This window comes from Gobius niger (assembly GCF_951799975.1).
Source record: "Gobius niger genome assembly, chromosome: 23".
In the NCBI taxonomy this organism is placed as follows: domain Eukaryota; kingdom Metazoa; phylum Chordata; class Actinopteri; order Gobiiformes; family Gobiidae; genus Gobius; species Gobius niger.
The window spans coordinates 4,640,825-4,662,965 of record NC_136874.1 but is presented as its reverse complement, the minus strand read 5'-3'; the positions used below and the strand labels follow the sequence as shown (position 1 = coordinate 4,662,965).

The window sequence follows — 22,141 nt, the reverse complement described above, 5'->3', positions numbered from 1 at the left end:
GTAGAATGTTGCAGTTACAGGTCACGTGACTCTCAAGCACATGTGACCTAATGACACTAAAGGACTTTCCTGGGCTCTGCTGAAATAAAGGGAAGCTTCTTTTGGCCCACTCGTCTTTTACAGTCCACGGCTTTAGCCCCTTGTAACTCCGCTCCACATCAAACCCTAAATCTCAACATACGTGAGTAAAAAAACAAAAACACAGTAAGCACCAAACATACAGAAGTACATAAGCCGACGCACACGGAGATACAAGTCAAGTCACTTTGAATGTGCAACTTTTAAACTATAGCTTCACATTATCGACGCAATAAACGCTGAAATTGTCCCTTTTTCTATTGCAATTCTGCCCTTTGACAAACTTTCCCTGAAAAAACGCGTGGATGGGACATTTATATCGGACTAAAGCTTTCAAAACAAAAGTTAATTTAAGTTCAAGCGGCATTGCCTCATGCTGAAAATGTCCGTAGAGCACATGACATTAACGTGAATTTATTGGTTAAATCACAGTGTACGGAGGAAAAATCGGGCCACCGCCTTCAAAATAAAGGCCAGTTCTGTATTTACAACTAAAACCTTCGACATTCACTGTAGCTGTAGCTTTATTCTGAAATCTTAAATGTGCAAATTTAAAGTAAGAGGGAAAAACACTACAGTGGGAGGATTTCGCCTTTTTCCGAGCGCGATATAGGCACCATCGTCTCAAAGTAAAAGTTGCAGAAGTAGCGGATATTTCGGAGAGGGATTTGGGAGTAAAGATAAAATGGTTGGTTTGCTAACAGTGTGCTCATCGAGTGGACTGTACAGGGGTTCTTTACTGAGGGGCTGTCTCTCAGAAATCGCTTGTAAAGAAGAAACAGAGCGTGGAAGTTTGGTGCCTCCTCATTGCACGCTGCTGCTGTGTCCCTGGGCAAGACACTTGTCTGTTCGGCAGAAGGCAAAGCTCTACATTCATACTCTCAGCTACGCTCAGGAAGTGAGGGATGACCGAAAGGCGAGCTCTAAACTGTCCTCAGAGATAACAGGATCCATTCAGGGGCAGAAACAAGTCCAGTTTACTGATTTGTAATGCCTTTTTAATAAATACTATATTGTTAATGGCAGAAATGCATTTTTATATATGTGCAAATAAAACTATACTTGCAAATCTTCCTTTAAGATTTGCAAGCATCCCATCAAACAGAGGAATGAGGGAAAATGTTGATATACAAGGAAGTATACGGGGCGTGGAGGTAGCAGTCTGAGTAGAAAAGCCTTAGACTAAGACTAAGGTAACGCTTTATATTAAGGTGTGCTCATTAAGTATTAATAAGGTATTAATATGCATTAATAACATGCTTGCAAAGTATTAAAACACTGCTTATTATACTTTTATCTGTTAACATACTAATAGGACACTAAAAATATGCTTATTCATAGCCAAATTATACCCTAAAATGATTACTAATGCTTTAAGGGACTATATGCAGTTTAAAAATGTTAAAATTATGGATTATGTATTTTCCTCCCCCTACATGTTCCAGCCATGTCCTAATGTGTAGAATGAGCTCAGACCTGTTCACCACAACTGCCTCTAAAATCCTGCACTGTCACTCAAAAAGGTGTTAATTCGGGTCCAAAGTGCCGTCATGCACGAAGCTAGAAGCATAGAAGCTGCAGTTACGCATAAGACCTGAGGTGGCAGTAGTGAGCATAAAATGACCAACTTGCATCTAGCCTCTTGAGTACACCTTAATCTAAAGCGATACCGACTTCCCTTCTCCAAGCACACTTCCTCCAGCGGTTCCGGGTGATCCCGAGGCGACACCAGGTCACAGAGACATAGTCCCTCCAGCGTGTCCTGGGTCGTTCCTCCCAAATGGAACACACCTGGAGCACACCTGGAACACCTCCCCAGGAGGAAGACCAAGAGGCCTCTGAAACAGATGCCCGAGCCACCTCAGCCGGCTCCTCTTAACGTGAAGGAGCAGCGGCTTTACTCCGACCACCTCACTATTTAATAGTCGAGCAAAGTCATTACTTTCAAGGGCTGGGACGATGAACGATCACGATCCGATATCACGATACAAAAAGTGATTATGATAAGCAACATGTGTAAAAAGAAAACAGTCATGTGTCTAAAGTTTATAAACCAAAGGCCATTTGACATTTATTGAAGTGTCAAGATTGAAAAGTGCATTAACACAAAAGGAAAACAAAGGAGTGCAGGATAAAAATGCCTCCAAACACAATTATTCAAAGTATTGCGATACTTGGTATTGCAGAGAAAAGGTATTGCGATATGATACGATATTTTGTCCCAGTCCTATTATTTCCACGCAACATTATTTTATGTTGGAATCCAATCCAATCTTTTGATACCCTTCATTTTAACGGAAACCCCCGCTGAAAAGACAAAGTTCTGGATAAAACCCGTGCTGGGGGAAGTGTGCTTGGACAGGAAAGTCTGGACATCAAATAAAGTGGAAGCTAATGCTGGACATTGGAGAACGTGCGACCAGAGACTGTAAATTAAGAGTGGACTAATCATGGCCTCCTCCTTCCTGAAGCCGTAAGGAAGTGGGATCAGGCTCCGGACGTTCCTTACTTTTTCCATTGAAACCTTTTTTTCCCCTAATGCCTACAGTGTCTTGCCCAAGATCACATTGATATTACTCATCGCTCTTCATGGGGATCAAACCGCCAAACTCCTGGTCACCGGGCGGTTGCCACTCCTCACAGACTCACAGTGGTACAAAAAGTAACACTGGACGGATTCGACGACAGGAACTGCATTGCCTTGGCTAAACTGGGGTCATTTATTTCTGAGAGACAGCGTATAACGTTATGGAAGACAGGCCTCGAAATCAAAACGCCTTTCGGTTTTTTATCATTTTAACCCTAAACTTAGCTGACCAGGACCATGCAACTTGTACAGCTTTAACTCTGAATAGAAAAGAAACCAAAACAGGACAGTAATAAGAAGTGTGTTTGGAGTGATCCTGTTTCACATGCTCTATGGTCCGCCTACAGCCAAAAAACGGCAAGCACAATTTTAGCCTCAAGGTTTTCGGCTGGAAAACTAAAATTATGTTTGCGTAACTTGGCACCGACCGTAGAAAAACAGCTTATTTTACGTTATAAATACTTTTGAGAGTAAAAATCCGAAGGAGCGCTCGGTTCACGGCGGCGAATCGAGCGCACCTTGGGAGAGATCTGAAAACAATTGTAGAGACATCTATTTTATGTACAAAGGCAGCGCAGTGGCACGGGCGGGCGGAGTCAGGGCGCTCTGCTGGTGCTAAAAATGAGGTAAATATCATTAATACACAGAGAAATGGACGAACAAACAGGGATCTTGTCGTCTTTTGGTTTGAAAATAAAAGAAAGTAATGTGTAAAGCATTTCAAACGGTGAATAAATATGCAATGTGCACATCTCACCTGTGCATGTGAGTTCCTATATTTCGGCTGCCAAACAAACAGGCATTGGTTTAAAGAGGTTAAAGCAGAACTAAGTAACTCATGCCCCTAGAGGCCATAAGCGGCACTGCAGGTGTCGTAGCATTTTATTCCACTCAAACTTGGCTGTAAATACTGTTTAAGTGGCGCTAGCCCACAGTTAGCTTTGCCAGTTAGCCTGCTAGCTTCTTCTTTGTGATTCTATTAGTGTGTATTGCGCCTCTGACCCAGTGCAGGGAAAGTTGCAAGGGTGATTTTTGGCCAGAGACACCAGGGCGAGATGAAAGACTCCACAATCATCCCATTAACACTTGCATTAGTACGAAAAGGATTTATTAAGGTAAACAAGTTACTTAGTTCTGCTTAAAATATAGTGGATAAATAGCTGCCTCTTTCCTCTGGAATGGACTGTCTTTGTTTTTCCAATTTAAAATGCCAGATTGTAGTAAATATTTTTAAAAAAGTCCTCCCTTACTATGTAGATTTCTGTTTCATTACCAGCCGGTGGATTTCTCGTCCCTGTTTAAATATTCTGCGTTATCGGTGACGTGAGGCCACAGTTTCAGACCCTTGACCCCTTTAAAATTGTAATATATATTCTATATTAGTAGTTACAGCTTCAAAAAATGTTTGTATTACATATTACTGTTTCAGAAATGTAACTGAGGTACACTACTTTGAGTTACTTTTTAGTTACTTTTGACAAAATCTAAACTGAAACTGGTTGTAGCAGGAAATCTAAGGAAAAAAATGCTAAACTTTCTAGCGAGTAAATGGTTGTTTGGCAGCCAAAACATTACCTTACCCATAATGCACCGCGTGAGATGTGCAATATGTTCCTTGGCCCAACACTGACAGCACTACAATGACTTTAGAGACACTTTCTGTCATAAGGAGAAACTAGTAAGTAAAGGAAGTTCAAATGCATTTGTATGAACTAGACAAAAGGAGCATCTTAAACGAGACATTGAAAACGAGAAACGAGAATCTGTGTTGAATTTGAGCAAGTTTGGACTAGTCTTGAAATAAGATATAAAAATATAAATGATTGCCGACGGAACAGGCATTTTTTGGAAAGTGGAAAAGAGTTATTTTAAGTGTAAAAAGGAATTCCCGATATAATAAGTGGATTGATGCTTGTTCCTTTGGCAATCTCAGGACAAAACGAGTCTAAATCTACTAAAATTCAAGCAAGTCCAATCAGAAATAAACGTATTTACTGTATGTTGAATATTTTAGTCCTACTATGCTTGTCCGTACATTAGTATTTGTTTCTGATAAACGTTCCCGTCGTACAGTATCTAAAAACTACAGCCACTGAATATTGAAACCCAACCCCCGTTCGCCCCCCTCTCCCCCGCGCCCCACTGCGCTGCGCTGCTTTTTTGACGTGTTGCATTTTTTGCGTGAGTATTTCGTGTCAGAAAGTGAAGTAGTTGGCGTCGAGGTCGGGACTGGTCGGAGCCGGCTCCAGCGCGCGGGTCTCGGACTTTGGGCCGTCGGCGTCGCGAGCTTCAGGAAGGCTGGAGGAGGAACACAAGAGAGAGGACCACGGTAAGATAAAGTAAAACAAATACCGACTTTGTGACGATATTTCAAAAGTGGACAATAGCTTGAAATGCATCCTTTTACAATGACATCACGCATCGTTCCGGCAGCCATTTTGAATACCGAGGTAGCATTATGCAGTACTAACAAGTAACAATATCTACTCAGGATGAAAATGAAAGACTAAGCTAACACATCAAACAGAAACAGAAAACCTCTCTGTGATTTTTACAGTTTGTCATGTCAACAGTCAGTATCTAAGCTGCTCAAGACGTTAGCATGCTACCTGTTAGCAACTGGAAGCATAAACACATGTGTGGCTCAGATCTATGAACACTGAGGAAATACTACAGTAACAGCTCAGCTCTGACCTCTGATGTTTGTGGTTCAGGGTTTTCTCTTGGAGAGGTCAGAGCTGAGCTGTTGAAGCAAAATGCTCTCCGGTAGCATGCTAACGTCTTAAACACTGACTCGCTGGGACCATGTTTTTACTGTTATCTTCTTGAGCAATGATTAAAAGTACATAAAATGCCACTGTCAATCAATTGTCTTTGTTTTATATCCTGAGTAGAGATATTGTTACATGTTGTAGTACTGCATAATGCTACTTCGGTATTCAAAATGGCCGCCATAACCACAAATGTCACATGACTGAAAGGCTGTATAGAATGGCTAAAGACTAAAGACTGTGTGAGCCGTCAGATTGTAAAACTTTTTCAGAAGAATTTGAGTTCCAGCTTTTATACCAGTGCCTCGATATTTTCTAGATTCAAATATTGTTAAAGTTTTGACATGGGATAAATTAAATAAAACATCAAAGCTCTTCTGTATAGCCATTCTCTTCCAATCATAAACTCATTTCAAGCGTATCCACAAAGCAGCTCCAGTGCGATTTCACATGCAATTGTAATAATGTAAAGATGAGAAGTGAGGATGTAAACAAAGCAGGATCCACAAACAGGCTGGTTTAATCCACTGAATGAAAAGTTACCACAAAAACATGTCTCAAGCTCCAATATTTGGTTGCTTTGATTACAGCTTATTCAAGATGTTCTGACCTCATTCTTTGGCCACATGTTGCTGAACCTCGACCTGACAGACTAAATCCAGGAGGCGACTTTTATTTTGAGGTCAGACCGTGTATGTACTGGTTATGTATCCTGACTAAATGTAGCTACCGATTGCCAAGTTTGGTCCTGATTTGTCATCATTTAAGGAAGAAATTACACACATTTACTTGAATTAAGAGTTTAAATCTAACGTTTAGGTTTGATCTAGTCTTAGGTAAGATCGAGTGCCCGATCTTGTGTTTCCAAACACAGATTATAGCGGTAACATTTTGTGCTGGGTAGGAGTGCACTCTGAGATTGCGAGATCGAGATCATGCGATGGAGAAACACCCATGACCAATGGCGATGTTTTGTAGAACAGCCTTTTTCCATCAACCAGACTCCACGTTGAGGAGGAGGATGGGTTGTGGGGGAGTGGGGGGTGAACAAGTGCTTTTGTTTTGGTTGGGATTTTGGCCGAGCGAGTGCCGACTGTAGGCTATTTCTTTCTCTCGAGACACAAACATTATTCAGCTCACGATGGGGTTAATACAGTTTTTAGTTTGACCTGTGAGAGCTTGTCATGCTAACTTGTCATGCAAGTTAGCCATGTTATACTCACTACTGCCACCTCAGGTCACATGTGTAACTGCACCTTCTATATTAAGCTCGAGCATGATTGCACTTCGGACCTGAAGTAAAACTTTCTGAGTGACAGTTCAGGATTTTAGATTCATTCTACACATTAGGACATGGCTGGAACATGTAGGGGAGGAAAATACATAATTTTAACATTTTTAAACTCTGCATAGTCCCTTTAAGGAAGAACACAAGGCAGCGCGATGTAAACGAGGAAATGAATGTGAGGCTGAACCAGAGACCGCTCTCAGTGCTGCTTGTAATAAATCACAAAAAGCAATACATTGAAAGTAACTACAAGTTTACTTGTCTGATTTCAAGTGGGATTTTTGCTCGTTCCACTGGCATTAACTTTACTGTCGTATCTTAGATTAGTTCAAACTGATTTACATTCAACATAAAGTGCCTTAATTTAAACGATTTTAAGTCATTTTTCCAGAGTAAGGACGAGAGTGGCCCTGGTGGACTGTTATTGTTTCATACAAATGCATTTTGGGTTAATTTTGACCACTTTGATGAGAATTTATTAAACATTTCTGCTTTAAAGGTGAGTGATTTTGCATGGTGCGAGTGAACAACATTGATGCCAAACATCTTTAGAGTAAAATTGTATTCATTTTCTCATGATTTGGCTTCGATCTCTCGAGGCTCACCGTCTCAGTTTAGTCCTGGTGCAGTCCTAAGTTTAGCCTCGTTTTAGACCTCGGTTACGTCTTTGTCAGTCCTCACCTCTGGCAGTCCGTGAGCTCTTTTGGCAGGAGTGACGTTGGATGAGGATGGGCGGTGAGAGGAAATGGCGGGACGGGGGCGGAGAGCGGAGGGCGCTTCCTGATCCGCGGCAGCGACCAGCGCACGTCCGGCCCCGCCTCCGAGGCACAGACGGCCAGAGCGGACTGGCTAGAGTTAAGCTACACACAGCAGAGTTTGGCTCTTTACTAACGCCCAGATACTCAAATGTTAACAATTGTCATTCGGTGAGAAGGGGAGATAGTGAGCCAAACGCAAAAGTGTTCAAATAAAAAAATTACTTGATATTTGCTATGCAGGTGCCATGCCGTCTCGAGTGTTTGCTTCATTCTCCATCACAGTCTTGACAGAGCTCAGAGAATACTTTAGGATCGCTTTGTTTTCTGGTGACGAGGGAGTGAAGCGTTGAAGCAATGGAAAACATACTGGAAGCAGACAGTGGCTTGTGGAGTGATGAAGTGACGGTGAGAGTGAGTTCTGAATAAAGTGGTCCTCGAAAAGCCTGAACAACATCAGGTCGAGCCGAGGAGCACAGTCAGAGGAGAGACAGGCTGCAGAGAGTGCGCAGGTTAGTGTAGGCTGTTCAGGAGCAGGGCTGGGCACCGTTACCACCCCCGACACCGGTAATTTCATGTCATATAGAACTATAAAATAATGATAATCTTAATTTATTGTTATTCCTTCCATTCAGTTTCTTTTTGTATCGTTTATTTGCGGTGATACAACCAAGAAACTACGAAAGGGCAGAAAAAACACATGTCTCCACCTTTTCTGAATTTTTTCCAATTCTTTCCCCAATTTTTCACAGTTTTTCTAAATGCTTCAACTTTTTTCTCTCAATAGTTGTCAATTTTTCCAATTTTATTCCAACTTTTCTACTTATTTTTCCAATTTTACTCCAATTGTTCCACTCCCCCCCCAAATGTCTCCACTTTTTTGAATTTTTCCCCTAATTTTTCTAAAATGTTTCCACTTTTTCTGAAATTTATTCCCAGATTTCCCCCCCGAATGTCTCCTCTTTCTGATTTTTTTTTCAATTCTTTCCCCAATTTCTCCCAGTTTTTCTAAATGTTTCCACTGTTTCTGAATTTTTTTCTAATTTTTTCCCCCATGCTTCTCAATTTTTGCAATTTTACCCCAATTTTTTCCAATTTTACCCCGAATGTTTCCACATTTTCAGAATGTTTCCACTTTTTTCCTCCCAAATGTTTCCACTTTTTCTGATTTTTTTTTCTTTCTGATTTTTCCCCACATTTTTCCACTGTTTCCCAATTTTTCCTATTTCCCCCCCTGATTTTCTCACTTTTCCCCCAATTCTTCCACTTTCCCCAAATTCTTCCACTTTTTCCCCAATGTTTCCACTTTTCCCCAGTTCTCCCAGTTGTTCGACACCAGTAGTACCTAAGCATATTTCTGATCCCACACTGCTCTGGTGTAACGGTCCCAGCCCGGTCTGGGGCAGACCCACAGACCTGCCCCTGAACTGCCCGTGCGTATCTCAGGCGGGGTAAAGCGTGAGAGGTACGTGCCTTGGTGAACTGCTGGGCTCCGTTCACCTTTATGAGCGGGTTGATCACTCCCACGTTTGCGCTGGCGTTAAAGACTTTCCCGAAGCCCGTCTCTCTGTTCACCAGCTCCAGCTGATAGAACTTCTTATCGTCCTGAAACAAAGGTTTGTATTATTATACTGAAACAAACTTTATAGTATTCTCTGTGTGGTGCTCAGTTCATTCCCTGTGTTTATTTTACCCGTACCACCAGTTTCTTCACCAGTGCCTCCCTCTCAGTGACCATCTCTCTGAGCTCGGCGATGACGTGCAGGTCTTCAGGCCGGCTCTCCCTGTTCCTCAGCTTCTCCTCTGTTCCCTCCAGCCTGCAGCACACGTTTCATCAGACATGATTCACAGATCCCACATTAAAGGGATATTTCAGGATCTTTGACATAGGGCCTCATTTCCTCGTTATCCAGAGTGTTGCTGATTTCTGGAGATATTTTTTTTGTAATTCATGCAGTTCTTATATTTGAAGAGTTACATGGTGCTAGTGCAAGGCTAGCACATTTCTATGGTATCAGCTAGTCTGCATTAAAAACAGCCTGACCCGCTCCACAGAGCACCTGAGGCAAATCACTTATAACACCAGACTAACCATATAAATGTCTGTGTCCATAGAATCATTTTTGGAACATAACTGACCTCCAGAAATCAGCAACACTCTAGACAACTAGGAAATGAGGCCCTATGTCAAAGATCCTGAACTATCCCTTTAACCCCGTGTCCCGCTGTGCGTACAGTATCTGGAGAGCCGAGATCTTGTCCTTCAGGAGCTCCTGTGCCTTGTTGAAGTCGGCCAGCATGATCTGGGCCTCTCTGTGATGAACCGCGCTGATCTCGCCAAGGTCGCGCTCGTGCCGCTTCGTCAGGTCCTGCTCATGAGCTCTGAGGCACAAAGACAAACAGAAACGTCACAAAACTGATCCCAAGTCCAAGAAAGTAACTTGTCTGATTCTAGGTTAGTTCAAACCGATTCAACATAAAGAACCTTTATTCAAGGGATTTTAAAGTCATTTATCTCATTTAAGAGGGTCATTATTCCAGTGAAGTCAAATTTAACACTATTTAATGCCATTTTATGTAATAAAGTTGATATGGTGTATTCAAAACCTAAAAGCTTCTAGGAAGAAAGTGTAAAAGTAGAATAGAATAGAATTTTATTGTCTGTTCAAAAAGAAATGTGTTGATAAATCGAAAACGAGGATGAAAACTTCACAAAAAAGAGACAAAATGTGAAGAAAAAAAGGACAAAAATGTGATGAAAAAAGACAAAAAAGAAAGTGCAGAAAAAGAGACAAAAAAGTGAAGGAAAAGAAACAAAAAAGTGGAGAAAAAAATACAATAATGTGACGAAAAAGAAATAAACATGTGAAGAAAAAGAAATAAAAATGTGACGAAAAAGAAACAAAAATGTGAAGAAAAGGAGACAAAAAAGTTATGAAAAAGAACGTCTAATAAGTGACGACAACACAGCAACAACACAAGGAAAAAGATCCATTTACATCAGTTTTGTAGGTCTTAGCTTTCAAATGAGGTGTTACCCTGGCCTATAGTCTGTAAGCTCCAGTCTAGAAGCTTTTAGATTTGGGTAAAACTGAACTGGAGAAAATGCACTTGGTAAATTACGACACAAAAAACTTGAACTTAAAAGTCAAAGGTTCTTGTTCCATCGACAGAAATGACAATAATTGAAGCACCTTTGAGTCATTTTGTTCAAAGATAAGACGCCATTTTTCCAGCTGAATGTTTTCCAATGACATTTAACGCCTTAACTTTGGCACAGTTCATTATTCGCCGCAGAAACACGGTCACAGTCCATCAGCGGGACATAAAAAATGATCGACGGTGCAGAGACGGGACAAAATAATAATAAAGGAGTGTGATTCTGACCGGATTTGGTGGTTGGCCTCGCTCCGCACCCGCAGCACCTCTTTGCCCTTGTGCTCCAGCTCCCGGGTCAGGGTGTCGATGGTCTCGTTCAGGGAGTGGATCTCGTGGTCCAGGTCCGTGATGCGGTTACTACGGGAACACACCTCGGCCTGCAGGTCCGAGAGACGCACCACCAGCTCCTGCTCCTACAACAAACAGCCCAGACAGTTTGTTAGGGGGGATACAGACCCTCTTTGACTGCTGGGACAGAGGCAGAGGGTTATATTCTGTGTTTCTGACAAATATACTGTGCAGACGGATAAACTAGAATAAGGTTAAGTCTTTTTGGAGACATTTTGTATGACATAAACGCAACGTATCAGTGCATTTATCATTTCTTAATTCTTACATATTTTAAAATTATAAAACGTAAAATATCAAAGCTGAAGCGCCCAAAGCAATACAGACGGCATCTCAGGAATCGCCCATATATGGTCATGTTTGAAAACAGTTAAGGGGGAAAACAATTGGGAGAAAAATGTAAACTTGACCTATGGTCATGTTTGAAAATCTAAACTTTCTCTAATTCTTCAAAAAATACTTTAACAAACGCTGAATTATGAATATAGTTTTCTATTAAATAAAGATACAAAGACATGGGGAGGAGGAAAGTGGTTCAACAGCCCATAAATACATATGGCATCGCGTCATAGAAGGGGAAAGGGGGCGTGGCCTCGCCAAGGGGGAAAACTATCTTTTGGGAAACACAATTTTTCACTCTTTTTAGCCTTTTTCTGGCAAAATATAAACTTATTTATCACATAAATAAAGTCAAGTCTAAATCGGGTCCATATGGATGTTTATTCAGAGGAGATTGTTCAGAAGAAGCGAAAAAACGGCAGCCTAGATAGCGTTAGCATTAGCACGATGCAAACAGGAAGCATCATGTTAGCATTCTCCGTTATTTATGTATTTATGGGCTGTTGAACCACTTTGCTCCTCTCCATGTCTTTGTATCTTTATTTAGCAGAAACTATATTCATAATTCAGCATTTGTTAAAGTAGTTTTTGAATAGAGAAAGTTTTGATTTTGAAACATGACCATATATGGGCGATGCCAGAGATGCCGTCTGTATCTATAAATACATAAATGTATGTGCTAATGCTAATGCTAGCTAGCGCTATCTATGACTGCCGTTTTTTCGCTTCTACTGAACAATCTGCTGTGAGAAAATATCCATTTGGGCCCGATTTAGACTTGACTTTATTTATGTGATAAATAAGTTCATATTCCACCAGAAAATGGCTAAAAGTTGTGTTTCCCAAAAGATTCTATTTGTCCCCTCGGCCACGCCCCCTTACATGACGAGACGCCGTCTGTATCTATGTTTTTAAGTCTCTTTTTAAGCTCCTTATGCATGACATGTCCACTTTAAAGGGTTTATAATATGAGTGACGAGATAAACATGTGACGAGATTAACCCTGGTCAGAAACACTTATTTGCCTCATCCACACCACAAACCTGTAAATTAACACTAGATTTTTCAGGAAGACGTGGTGTCATTTACTTTTGTTCTCCAAACTCTCTCTTCCCTGAGTTACTTTGACCTACTTTGGCTGCTGTTGTGTGGCCCAGTTCTTCCTCCCTAATGACTGCGATTAGAATCTTGACACTGTTGCTCCACAGGGGGCGAACTCGAGCGATTAAGTCATTCATCTTGGCAATATTCGGAAGCACACTTATCACACCGGCTAATATCGTGTCACCGCATGCACAAAATCTGCTTATTTATAGTCTTTCTCTAGGCCTCCTGAAATCATGTCTAAAGTCTCCAAACCCTCAGTGTATATGAAGAGGAATTGTCTCAATGTTATGCATCACAAATCCCCCCACGTCCCCCAGTAATATGTATAAACACCATCCTTGATAGGAATATGTCAAGGATTGGATTCTATATTAACCAAAAACTAAGACAAAAGAAAAGATACAGACAGCAGCGCGTCATAGAAGGGGGCGTGGCTTCACTGAGGGGGAAAATAGAATCTTCAGGGAAACAGTTTTTCACAGTTTTTAGTCATTTTCTGGTGAAATATTAACTTATCTCCTCACATACATATAAAGTCAAGTGTAAATCGGGTCCATGTGGATGTTTATTCACAGCAGTTTGTTCAGTAGAAGCGAAAAAAACGGCAGTCATAGCAAGCGTTAGCTAGTGTTAGCATTAGCACAACACTATCATGTAGCATCATGTTAGCATTCTCTGTTTTTTTGTGTATCAATGGGCTGTTGAACCACTTTGCTCCTCCCCATGACTTCATATCTTTATTTAGTAGAAAACTATATTCATAATTCAGCATTTGTTAAAGTCGTTTTTGAATAATTAGAGAACGTTTAGATTTTTCTACAAATTGTTTTCCCCCTTAACTGTTTTCAAACATGACCATATAAATCCAGAAAAAACGTCTGTATCTATGAGCTGTTAACAATGTTGTGATGTCACGTGAACGCAAATAGGATACTTAAAATAAGGCTAGAAAATCGTTCTTGTAATAAAGTCCAAATCTGCTCAAAAACAACACAGATGCTGATATTTCGAGCACTTTTAAGTCACTTTATCTAAAAAAGATGGCTTTTTTCCCCCCAGTATAATGACATTGTGCTTTTGATCATGTTTGTTTGTATTTCTGATAAATTTATGGCATAAAACATCAAGCATTCAATTGCAATTTTTCCCTCCTGGATTTACTGAACCTCTTAACCCCTGCCTTAACCGAGCGCATTTTCTCCAGTCTAAAAATGCGTCAAAAATGAGACGAAACAAGAGTGAAAATGCCACAAGAGGGAGATAAAACGTGACCAAAAAGCGATGAAAAAGTGACAACAAAAGCCACCAAAGAGCAACAGAAAAATGACAAAAACCCAACAAACAAGTGATGAGGAAAAAAAATGTCGAAAGTGAAGACAACGTGAGGAAAAAGCACCATTTAGATGAGTCTTGTAGGTCTTAGCTTTCAAATGAGGCATCACACTGGCCTATAGATACAGACAGCATCTCGAGAATCACAGTTAAGGGGGAAAACAATTTGGAGAAAATCTAAGCTTTCTCTAATTATTCAAAAACTATAATGAATATAGTTTTCTACTAAATAAAGATACAGAGACATGGAGAGGAGCAAAGTGGTTCAACAGCCCATAAATACATAAATAACAGAGAATGCTAATATGATGCTACATGTTAGCATCACAATTGCCGTTTTTCCGCTTCTACAGAACAATCTGCTGTGAATAAACATCCATATGGACCCGATTTAGACTTGGCTTTATTTGTATGTGATAAAAACGTTAATATTCCACTAGAAAATGGCTAAAAAGGGTGGAAAATTCTGTTTCCCTAAAGATTCTGTTTTCCCCCTCGGCGAACCCACGCCCCCTTCTATGACGCCATGCCTTCTGTATCTATAGGCGGTGACCTTATGGATTTGGGTAAAGCTGACCTGGAGAAAATGCACTCGGTGAACCTCGGTTATTACAGTGTTTGCACATAATTGAAAAAGGCCAGACATGAGGTAGTCGTTTATTATGATCAAATGTAATGTGCTTTGCCTGATCGCCTCTGGACCTCGCGCTCTGTCGGTGCCTGCTGTGGCTCTTAACAGGGTCATGGTAGATCATTTTGGGTCTCGGCCTCTCAGCTGTTAGCCACCCCTGTAATAGAGGGACACCAGCTCATGCTACGGTCTGGAAAACACGGATGTGCCAATGTGGTCACCTGCTGCCTGCTGTGCTCGATGGCCTTCTCCAGCTCCCGCTTGGCCGCCGTGTTTTCTTTGAGGTGGATCTGTTTCAAGTGCTCGATGGCCGTGGCGTGGATGTGGTTCAGCTCGGCGCGGAGAGAAGCTGAGAAAAGGGAAAGAAAGTTTAAAATGTGAGCAAATCCAACTTAAATATGTTTTCTATACCGCAATGACATGAACATAGACTATTCAGAGCCAATACAACAACAGCAGAACTATACCACCATGGCTCTCAATCATATTCCTTTAGTGAGTTTGATGAAATAAGTAAGTCCTTTATTGTCATTGTACGTACAACGAAATAGCGTTCAGGTGTCAGTCCTGAGCTGCTGTGTGTAAACCTGATCCACATGATCTTGGAGGACAAGGAAACTGAAGCACTCGGAAGAAACTTGGCCTGTGTCCTCTGATCGTATGACTGCCTCCTGGGTAACCCTGCTTCAGAGCGTGGTGTCCTGGTCAGCTCCTCTAGCTCCTTCTTCATCCTGCGCAGCTCCCTCCGCTCCCCCACAGTCTTCCACCATCTCCTCTTTTGTCTCTTCGTTTCCTGTAGCTCCTCTTGTGACCCCTCCACTGTGCTGCAGGTGTGGGGGCTCTTGGTGCCTCTTTAGTCTCTCAGAAGAAGAAATGTGTAGGTCTCAAATGGGTTTAGCTGATAAGCGAGCTTTTGTTTACCTTTAAAATGTGATCCTTCCATGTTGAACCCTTTCAAGACCCTAATGTCAAAAAAAATGTACACTCAAAAAAGAGCCTTAAAGGGACTATACAGGGTTTAAAAATGTTAAAACTAAATATTTTCCTCCCCCTACATGTTCCAGAAATGTCCTAATGTGTAGAATGAGCTCAGACCTGACCTAAAATCCTGCACTGTCACTCAAAAGGGGGTTAATTCGGGTCTGAAGTGCCGTCATGCACGTGCTTAATATGGAAGGTGCAGTTACACGTCTGACCTGAGGTGGCAGTAGTGAGTAAAACATGGTAAACTTGCATCTAGCCCCTTTAAATTAACCATACATTTTTTCTTTTGGGTCAAAAGCTACTCTCAAAGTAAACAAATCCACCAAACCTCCAAGAAAACACAGCAAAGATGTACAAAAGTATCCAGAAAAACCACAAATGCAGTTTGCAGAAAAAGGTAAAAAAAAGTCAGGTGTACCAGAAGAGAGGGAGGTCACTTCCTCTGTTCATGTCGCTACTAACCTTTCAGTCTGATGTTTAACTAGTGACAAAAACATAATCCCACATTTATCCCTAAAATGATTATTCTTTTTCCAGAGTTGCAATGTAATGGTTTTAGTGACATTTACGGCGAAAACTACTTAACAAGTACAATTATCAAACTGTGCAGTAAATGTGAGGCCGATCCTTTTGTCTCACCGAGTTTGGCCTTCCCCTCGTCCTCCAGCTCGAACCTCAGCGTCTGCAGCTCCTGGTCGGACTGTTGTCTGAGGATGTCCAGGGTCCGTCTGTGCGCCTCCTTCAGGGCGTGCACCTCCTCACGCTGCTCCTGCTTCAGACGCTCCTCCAGCGCCTGCCAACAGGAGCCACATGTTCTCTTCACTGTGACAATCCCACATTCACTGTGATTGGTCATTATTAAAGCCAGACACGGCTCCTTCACCCCCACCTGAACCGGGCACGTGGTCTCCAGTTTGGCTTTACCCAAATCTAAAAGCTTCTTGAAAAAAGTGTCAAAACAGCAACAAAAGTGAGCCGAAAATATGACAAAAACACAACAAAAGAAAGTGATGAAAAAGTAACATTGAAGCCATAAAAACTCAACAATAAAGCGATACAAATGTGACAAAAAAGTGTAAAAAACCCCCAATAAAAATAGCAACAAAAACGCGACCAAAAAGTGATAAGAATGTGACGAAAACATGACAAGAAAGCAAGGAAGAAAAGCGATGAAGAAAACAACGAAAACAAGACAAAAACATGACAAAAAAGTCACTATCAGTATTGTGACAAAGTGGGTTTGTGCCATATTTATTTTAATTTGCTTTGTTTGTTCCATTTGTAATATCCATTGACAACAACCATCTGATTCATTTATTATGTTAATAATTACATCACATTGTTTATTGTTTATTTACTCATTTACTTACCTGTACCACATGGTTGGAACAAAGGGAAGGTGTGGTCTTTGTCGGCCATTTTAAAACCTCAGGCTGAACCATGTGCCGGGGGGGAAACTGGTTTAAACTTTGCTTTTAGTTTCCTTTTGTATATGATTTTTCATTTGTATTGTCTTTATTTGTTTGATTTGAACACTCATCATTTTGGACTCTCGACGTATTCATGTTATGTAAAAAATGAAAACTTGCCAGCTAAACCTATTTTTGGAATTTCTCCATCAAGCGAATGGTACTTACCTGTGGGCGGCCATTTTGTTCATGTGAGTGACATGTGTCAGAAGTTCCTTATTGTGGAAGAATACATTTTGCTTGGTAAGATCCCTACTTTTTCTGTGAAGTCTGCCTGCCCCACACCTGACCAGCTTCCCCACAAGTATTGTAGGTCGTAGCTTTGAAATGAGGTGTTACTCTGGCCTATAGTAAGTTTTTAGATTTGGGTAAAGATGCACTGGAGAAAAAGCAATCGGTTAAGGTGTAAGGGGTAAGAGGTTTTCTATTGTCTAATGTTTTCATATGGAAATGAGGCATATATGGTTTAAAGTGGCCAAAGTTGCCTATGTTTCTCATGACCACTGATAGATTTAGATTTACCCTGATCTGGTGCTGCCGCGCCTCCTCCATCGTGCTCAGGGCGCAGCAGTGAGCCTCCTGCAGACGGTGCTCTCTCCTCTGGTGTTCTCTCTGCATCTCTGAGGAAAAAAAGAAGTCTTTGTACAAACACTAGTGTAGAAAATGTTGTATAAATACTCAGAGATGGTGTAGAACAATAGTGATGTGCTGCAATGAAGGATTAGCAGCGTCTCATCCAAATCAATAAATAGCTCCAGATTACATGACAGTGAGTTACTGACAGCAACGTGTTAAAACATCACTTCAAGATGAAATTTAAAACTCGATGTTTTGGTTATTTTAAACTTAGATTTAGATTTCACGTGAGGTGATAAAATGTCAAACTACACATACAGTGCGAACTTCATGTGAAAATCTGGTTTTACAGTGAAAATATTTAATTTTGTATGACAGACAGTACATGGATAAAAATGGGCCATTTCGGTTAATATTGACTGATTAAACTTCCTACAATTTATTTTTACAATAACCTATGAATGTGACATTTTGCACACACATAAAGTCACATTAAGTCTATACACTGTGTGAATTTCATGGAAAAATCCTGTATAATTTTTAACATATTACGATTTTCTGAATAACAGCCAGTTCAGTGGCGGCCATCTTGTTTCCTCAGTAGAAAAAAACTGATATATTTTGTTTAATTTTAAACCTACAATGTCAGGGTTTCAGCTGAGGTGAAATAATGCCACAGTCAGTGTTCAGTGTGAATTTCATGTGAAAATTTTGTTTTATATTGAAGATATTTCATTTTATGTGACTTAGCTAAACCTGAATTTTCCACTAGACATTAAAGCTGAATTATGCAACTTTTTATGTGAAAAAAAGAAGGTAATATTTGTGCATATTTGACCTTTTCGTGACCCAAGTGGTTGATTTTCCATCATGGTGGTCTCTACAACGCTCCAGGATCAATTGTTTTGTAGGTTTTCTGGTAGAGGGTCCGTCATCAATAAAAACCTTCCAAACAATTAATCCTGGAGAGTTGTAGAGACCACTGTGATGGACAGTAAAGAGGCCATGCGGACCACTTAAACAGCTGCTCAAGACAAGGTCAAATACGCACATCAACTTTTTTTTCCCCACATAAAAGTTACATAATGCAGCTTTAAGTTAAAATAGCACCGAGATAATGAGGAAACGCCACTGATCCTTCATTGGGAAATAACTGGAGATGAAAAGCAGTAATATATGTGCCATATGGAGCATGTGATGGGTCAATCTCTTACCTTTGAGCTGCTGTGTGAGGAGCTCCCTCTCCTGGCTGAACTGAGACTGCAGCTGTTGTAGAGCGGCCTGAGACTGAGACAACTGCAGCTCCAAGGACTGCTTCAGCAGCGAGATCTGCAAACACAAGACCAAAACGAGACCTCAGTCCTGGTTCAGTCCTGGCTCAGTCCTGGCTCAGTCCTGGTTCAGTCCTGGCTCAGTCCTTCCTTCATGCTTCGAGCCATTATGGACGGTTTTTAATGGCCCGACTCTGGTCTCTGAAGCTCGCGCCCTAAATCCCCAGTGGGATTTCTCTGACATGGATTTCAAAGGGAGGAAGTGCAGCTGAGCGCGCCAGGTTAAGACGACTCAATGACCTACAGCGGATAAGTCATGTAGAAAATATAGATTCACACAGAAACGTACTCCAATTCCAACCACTTGTACTGCCTTATCTAACGCATTTTCCTTTGTGATATCAGCTTCCTTTATGATATTACTCTACAATTTTTTACAATATAAGTTTTTCAGTTTCCTCTTTTGTCTAATTCTCTTTCCTCTGAAATCCAAGCATTTCTTTCATGACATTGGAAAATACCTCATAAATGTGCAAACAAATATGAGCCTTTGTTGTGACATGACGGTAGCTTTAACGGGAGAGGGTACGTCTCCAGCTCGTCTCCATGGACATGTGACTTAAATCAGCAGGATTAGAGATTCAAAGGTTAAGTCCTCATCCATGGTTCTCCACCGGAAAAAGATGGCTTCCCCTCTTCAGGTCGGTGGAGAGTCCTTGCCTCAACTGGAGGAGTTCAAGTATCTCCCTCACCTATGGTCATGAGATCTGGGTAATGACCGAAAGAACAAGATCACGGATACAAAAGCGGCCGAAAAGAGCTTCACCCGGGAGGAGCTAGGAGTAGAGTCGCTGCTCCTTCACGTAGAGAGGAGCAGCTGAGGTGGCTGGGGCATCTGCTTCAGAGCCTCCTGGCCGCCTCCCTCGGGAGGTGCTCCAGGCATGTCCTATTGGGATGAGGCCTCGTGGAAGACCCAGGACACACTGGAGGGACTATGTCTCTCTGGCCTGGTGTCACCTCAGGGTCCCCCTAGAACAGCTGGGGGAGGTGTTTATGGATCGGGAAGTCTGTGCATCTCTGCTGAGACTGCTGCCCCGCGACCCGGATAAAGAGGAAGAAAATCCTTGGTAGTCATTGTATATAAGATGTCACTATTTACTATTGAATAGTTTTTTCCTCACATTTCCTGCCTATTTGCACATCCTGAGTGTTTCTAAGAGCTGAATGTAACAAGTATATTCTCCATTGTGAGATCAATAAAGGCTCTTCTTATCTTAAATGGATGGATGGAAGTCTTCATCCAGATTCTTTCTTTCTTTCTTTCTTTCTTTCTTTCTTTCTTTCTTTCTTTCTTTCTTTCTTTCTTTCTTTCTTTCTTTCTTTCTTTCTTTCTTTCTTTCTTTCTTTCTTTCTTTCTTTCTTTCTTTCTTTCTTTCTTTCTTTCTTTCTTTCTTTCTTTCTTTCTTTCTTTCTTTCTTTCTTTCTGTGTCGAGTGTCATTAGGAGCATGTTTTGTACTGATAGCAACCGTATAATCCAAAATGTTACGCAGTGTGCCTTTAACAAATGAAATATGGGCCGTTTTTTCTGCCGTTAAAGTTTATTATTTGGGCTTTAACAAAACGCACTTAACAGAGTACATTTCATCGCTATATTGACGCCTTTTTTTCAAGAAACCTTTTCAATTTGTGTTGGGGTTATTAAAGTCTGGTGTGTTTACCCATTAGAAACTACATTATTGAAACTACATGACGGCCCAAACTTTCTTCCCTCAAGACAGATATAAATCTATCCTGCTAACATGTTTGTAGCTCTGTAAACTCCAGCGCTGGCAGCTTTCACGACTAATAAGATCCCATGGAGGAAGGATACATCGTTGGGAGACACTGCGGCGCGTTTGACTGACAGCAGCTTTAAAAACAGTCTGTCCAAAACAAGACGGCTCCGATCCATCACTCACCAACTCCAGCTCCCGCCACATGAGCACTTTCACACACATCAGCCCCGGAAACCGCTCTTTCTGCATGTGCGGCTGATTTTATCGACAATTCTAATTACACTGCATTGTCACTACATAATTACTTTTATAGCCGGAGCTGCAGAGAAGATTCAATTCCTCTGTAAGTCTCTGAAAAACAATTGTCACGTCTGGAATTAGGATGTAAAGAGTCAAAGGGTCAAGTTTCGAGCTGGTTTGGTTGCTCGTTTTGGCTTGACTTGTCAGAGATGTTTGGTCTTCCATTGTTCCTTTTTTTTTATCTCTCCGAAAAGTAAAATACCTTTGTAAATGTGTTTTCTGTCATCTGGATAAAGAATCTGGCAAAAAAAAAAAACGGTTTATTTGACTTTAAACCACCAGACCTGAGGTGAGACCTGCCTCTACTGCACTTCCACTGACTATACGAAGGGGGCGCTGTGTCTCTGCTACACATTTCTACAAAAAAAGTGGACTACAAGTGAAAACCAGTTTGTTTTATTTTATTAGGAGGTGTTATAGACTCAAATGGATGTTTAATCTGCTTTACCTAAATCTTGAAGCTTCTTGACTGGAGCTTGCAGCCTATAGGCCAGAGCAACACCTCATTTGAAAGCTAAGACCTATGAAACTGATGTGTTTTTGTCTCTTTTTGCCTGATTTTCAGTATCATTTTTCTTTCTTCATCACGTTTTTCCCGCTAATAACTTTTTGTTGCAAATAAATGAACTATAGCCTAAACTGAAACAATGAAATATTTACAACTGACTGAAAGTATTACTTACTATTAAATGGACTATACAGAATTTAAAAAAGTTAAAATTATGTATTTTCCTCCCCCTACATGTTCCAGCCTTGTCCTAATGTGTAGAATGAGCTCAGACCTGTTCACCACAACTGCCTCTAAATCCTGCACTGTCACTCAAAAAGGTGTTAATTCGGGTCTGAAGTGCCGTCATGCACGAGCTTAATATAGAAGCTGCAGTTACACGTATGACCTGAGGTGGCAGTAGTGAGTATAAAATGGCCAACTTGCATCTAGCCCCTTTAAGTCCTATATAATCATATCAAATATAATTCAAAATAGTCCACATGAAAACTGAATTACTGTTTTTGTAAATAGCCTTAATAATTCAGTGATCAGTACATGTGTAGCATTGCGTTAGCCGCAGCGCTAACGGAGGGAAAAGCAATAGTCCTTTGCGGTGGCTGCTTTATAAATGCTAATATTTCACTTTATGAAGTTTAATGGAAATGTGCTCGGTTCAGGTGGGGGTTAAGAGGTTAAACCATCTTTTTATGGAGGAAATGCCGTAGACTGTAGACTACAGTCTTTATACTGTAGAGCTAATGGCGGCATCACCACACACTGTCCACGTGGTGCATCAGGCTTGTCAATAACTTACCACATGCTCCAATGTACACTCTGTTAACCTCTTAACCCCCACCTTAACAAAACACATTGTCTCCAG

At 41.0% G+C, this 22,141-nt stretch overlaps 1 protein-coding gene across 6 annotated transcripts in view; it reads right to left on the bottom strand.

Moving 5' to 3' along the window:
* Nucleotides 1-4,677: 4,677 nt before the first annotated feature.
* fam184aa (family with sequence similarity 184 member Aa) overlaps nt 4,678-22,141 on the bottom strand; it is a 69,289-nt gene continuing 51,825 nt past the window's right edge. The window contains exons 15-24 of one of the 6 annotated variants that reach the window (XM_079581979.1): nt 18,639-18,753; nt 17,371-17,468; nt 16,019-16,172; nt 14,617-14,744; nt 14,451-14,552; nt 10,867-11,051; nt 9,715-9,861; nt 9,173-9,296; nt 8,953-9,084; nt 4,678-4,963 (exon numbers count right to left, since the gene is read on the bottom strand). In XM_079581979.1, the coding sequence (XP_079438105.1) occupies nt 4,955-4,963; nt 8,953-9,084; nt 9,173-9,296; nt 9,715-9,861; nt 10,867-11,051; nt 14,451-14,552; nt 14,617-14,744; nt 16,019-16,172; nt 17,371-17,468; nt 18,639-18,753 (1,194 nt within the window). In that variant the 3' untranslated portion in view covers nt 4,678-4,954. The remainder of the gene's footprint in view (nt 4,964-8,952; nt 9,085-9,172; nt 9,297-9,714; nt 9,862-10,866; nt 11,052-14,450; nt 14,553-14,616; nt 14,745-16,018; nt 16,173-17,370; nt 17,469-18,638; nt 18,754-22,141) is intronic. The other 5 variants (XM_079581981.1, XM_079581980.1, XM_079581982.1 and 2 more) reach the window with 5 other exon arrangements.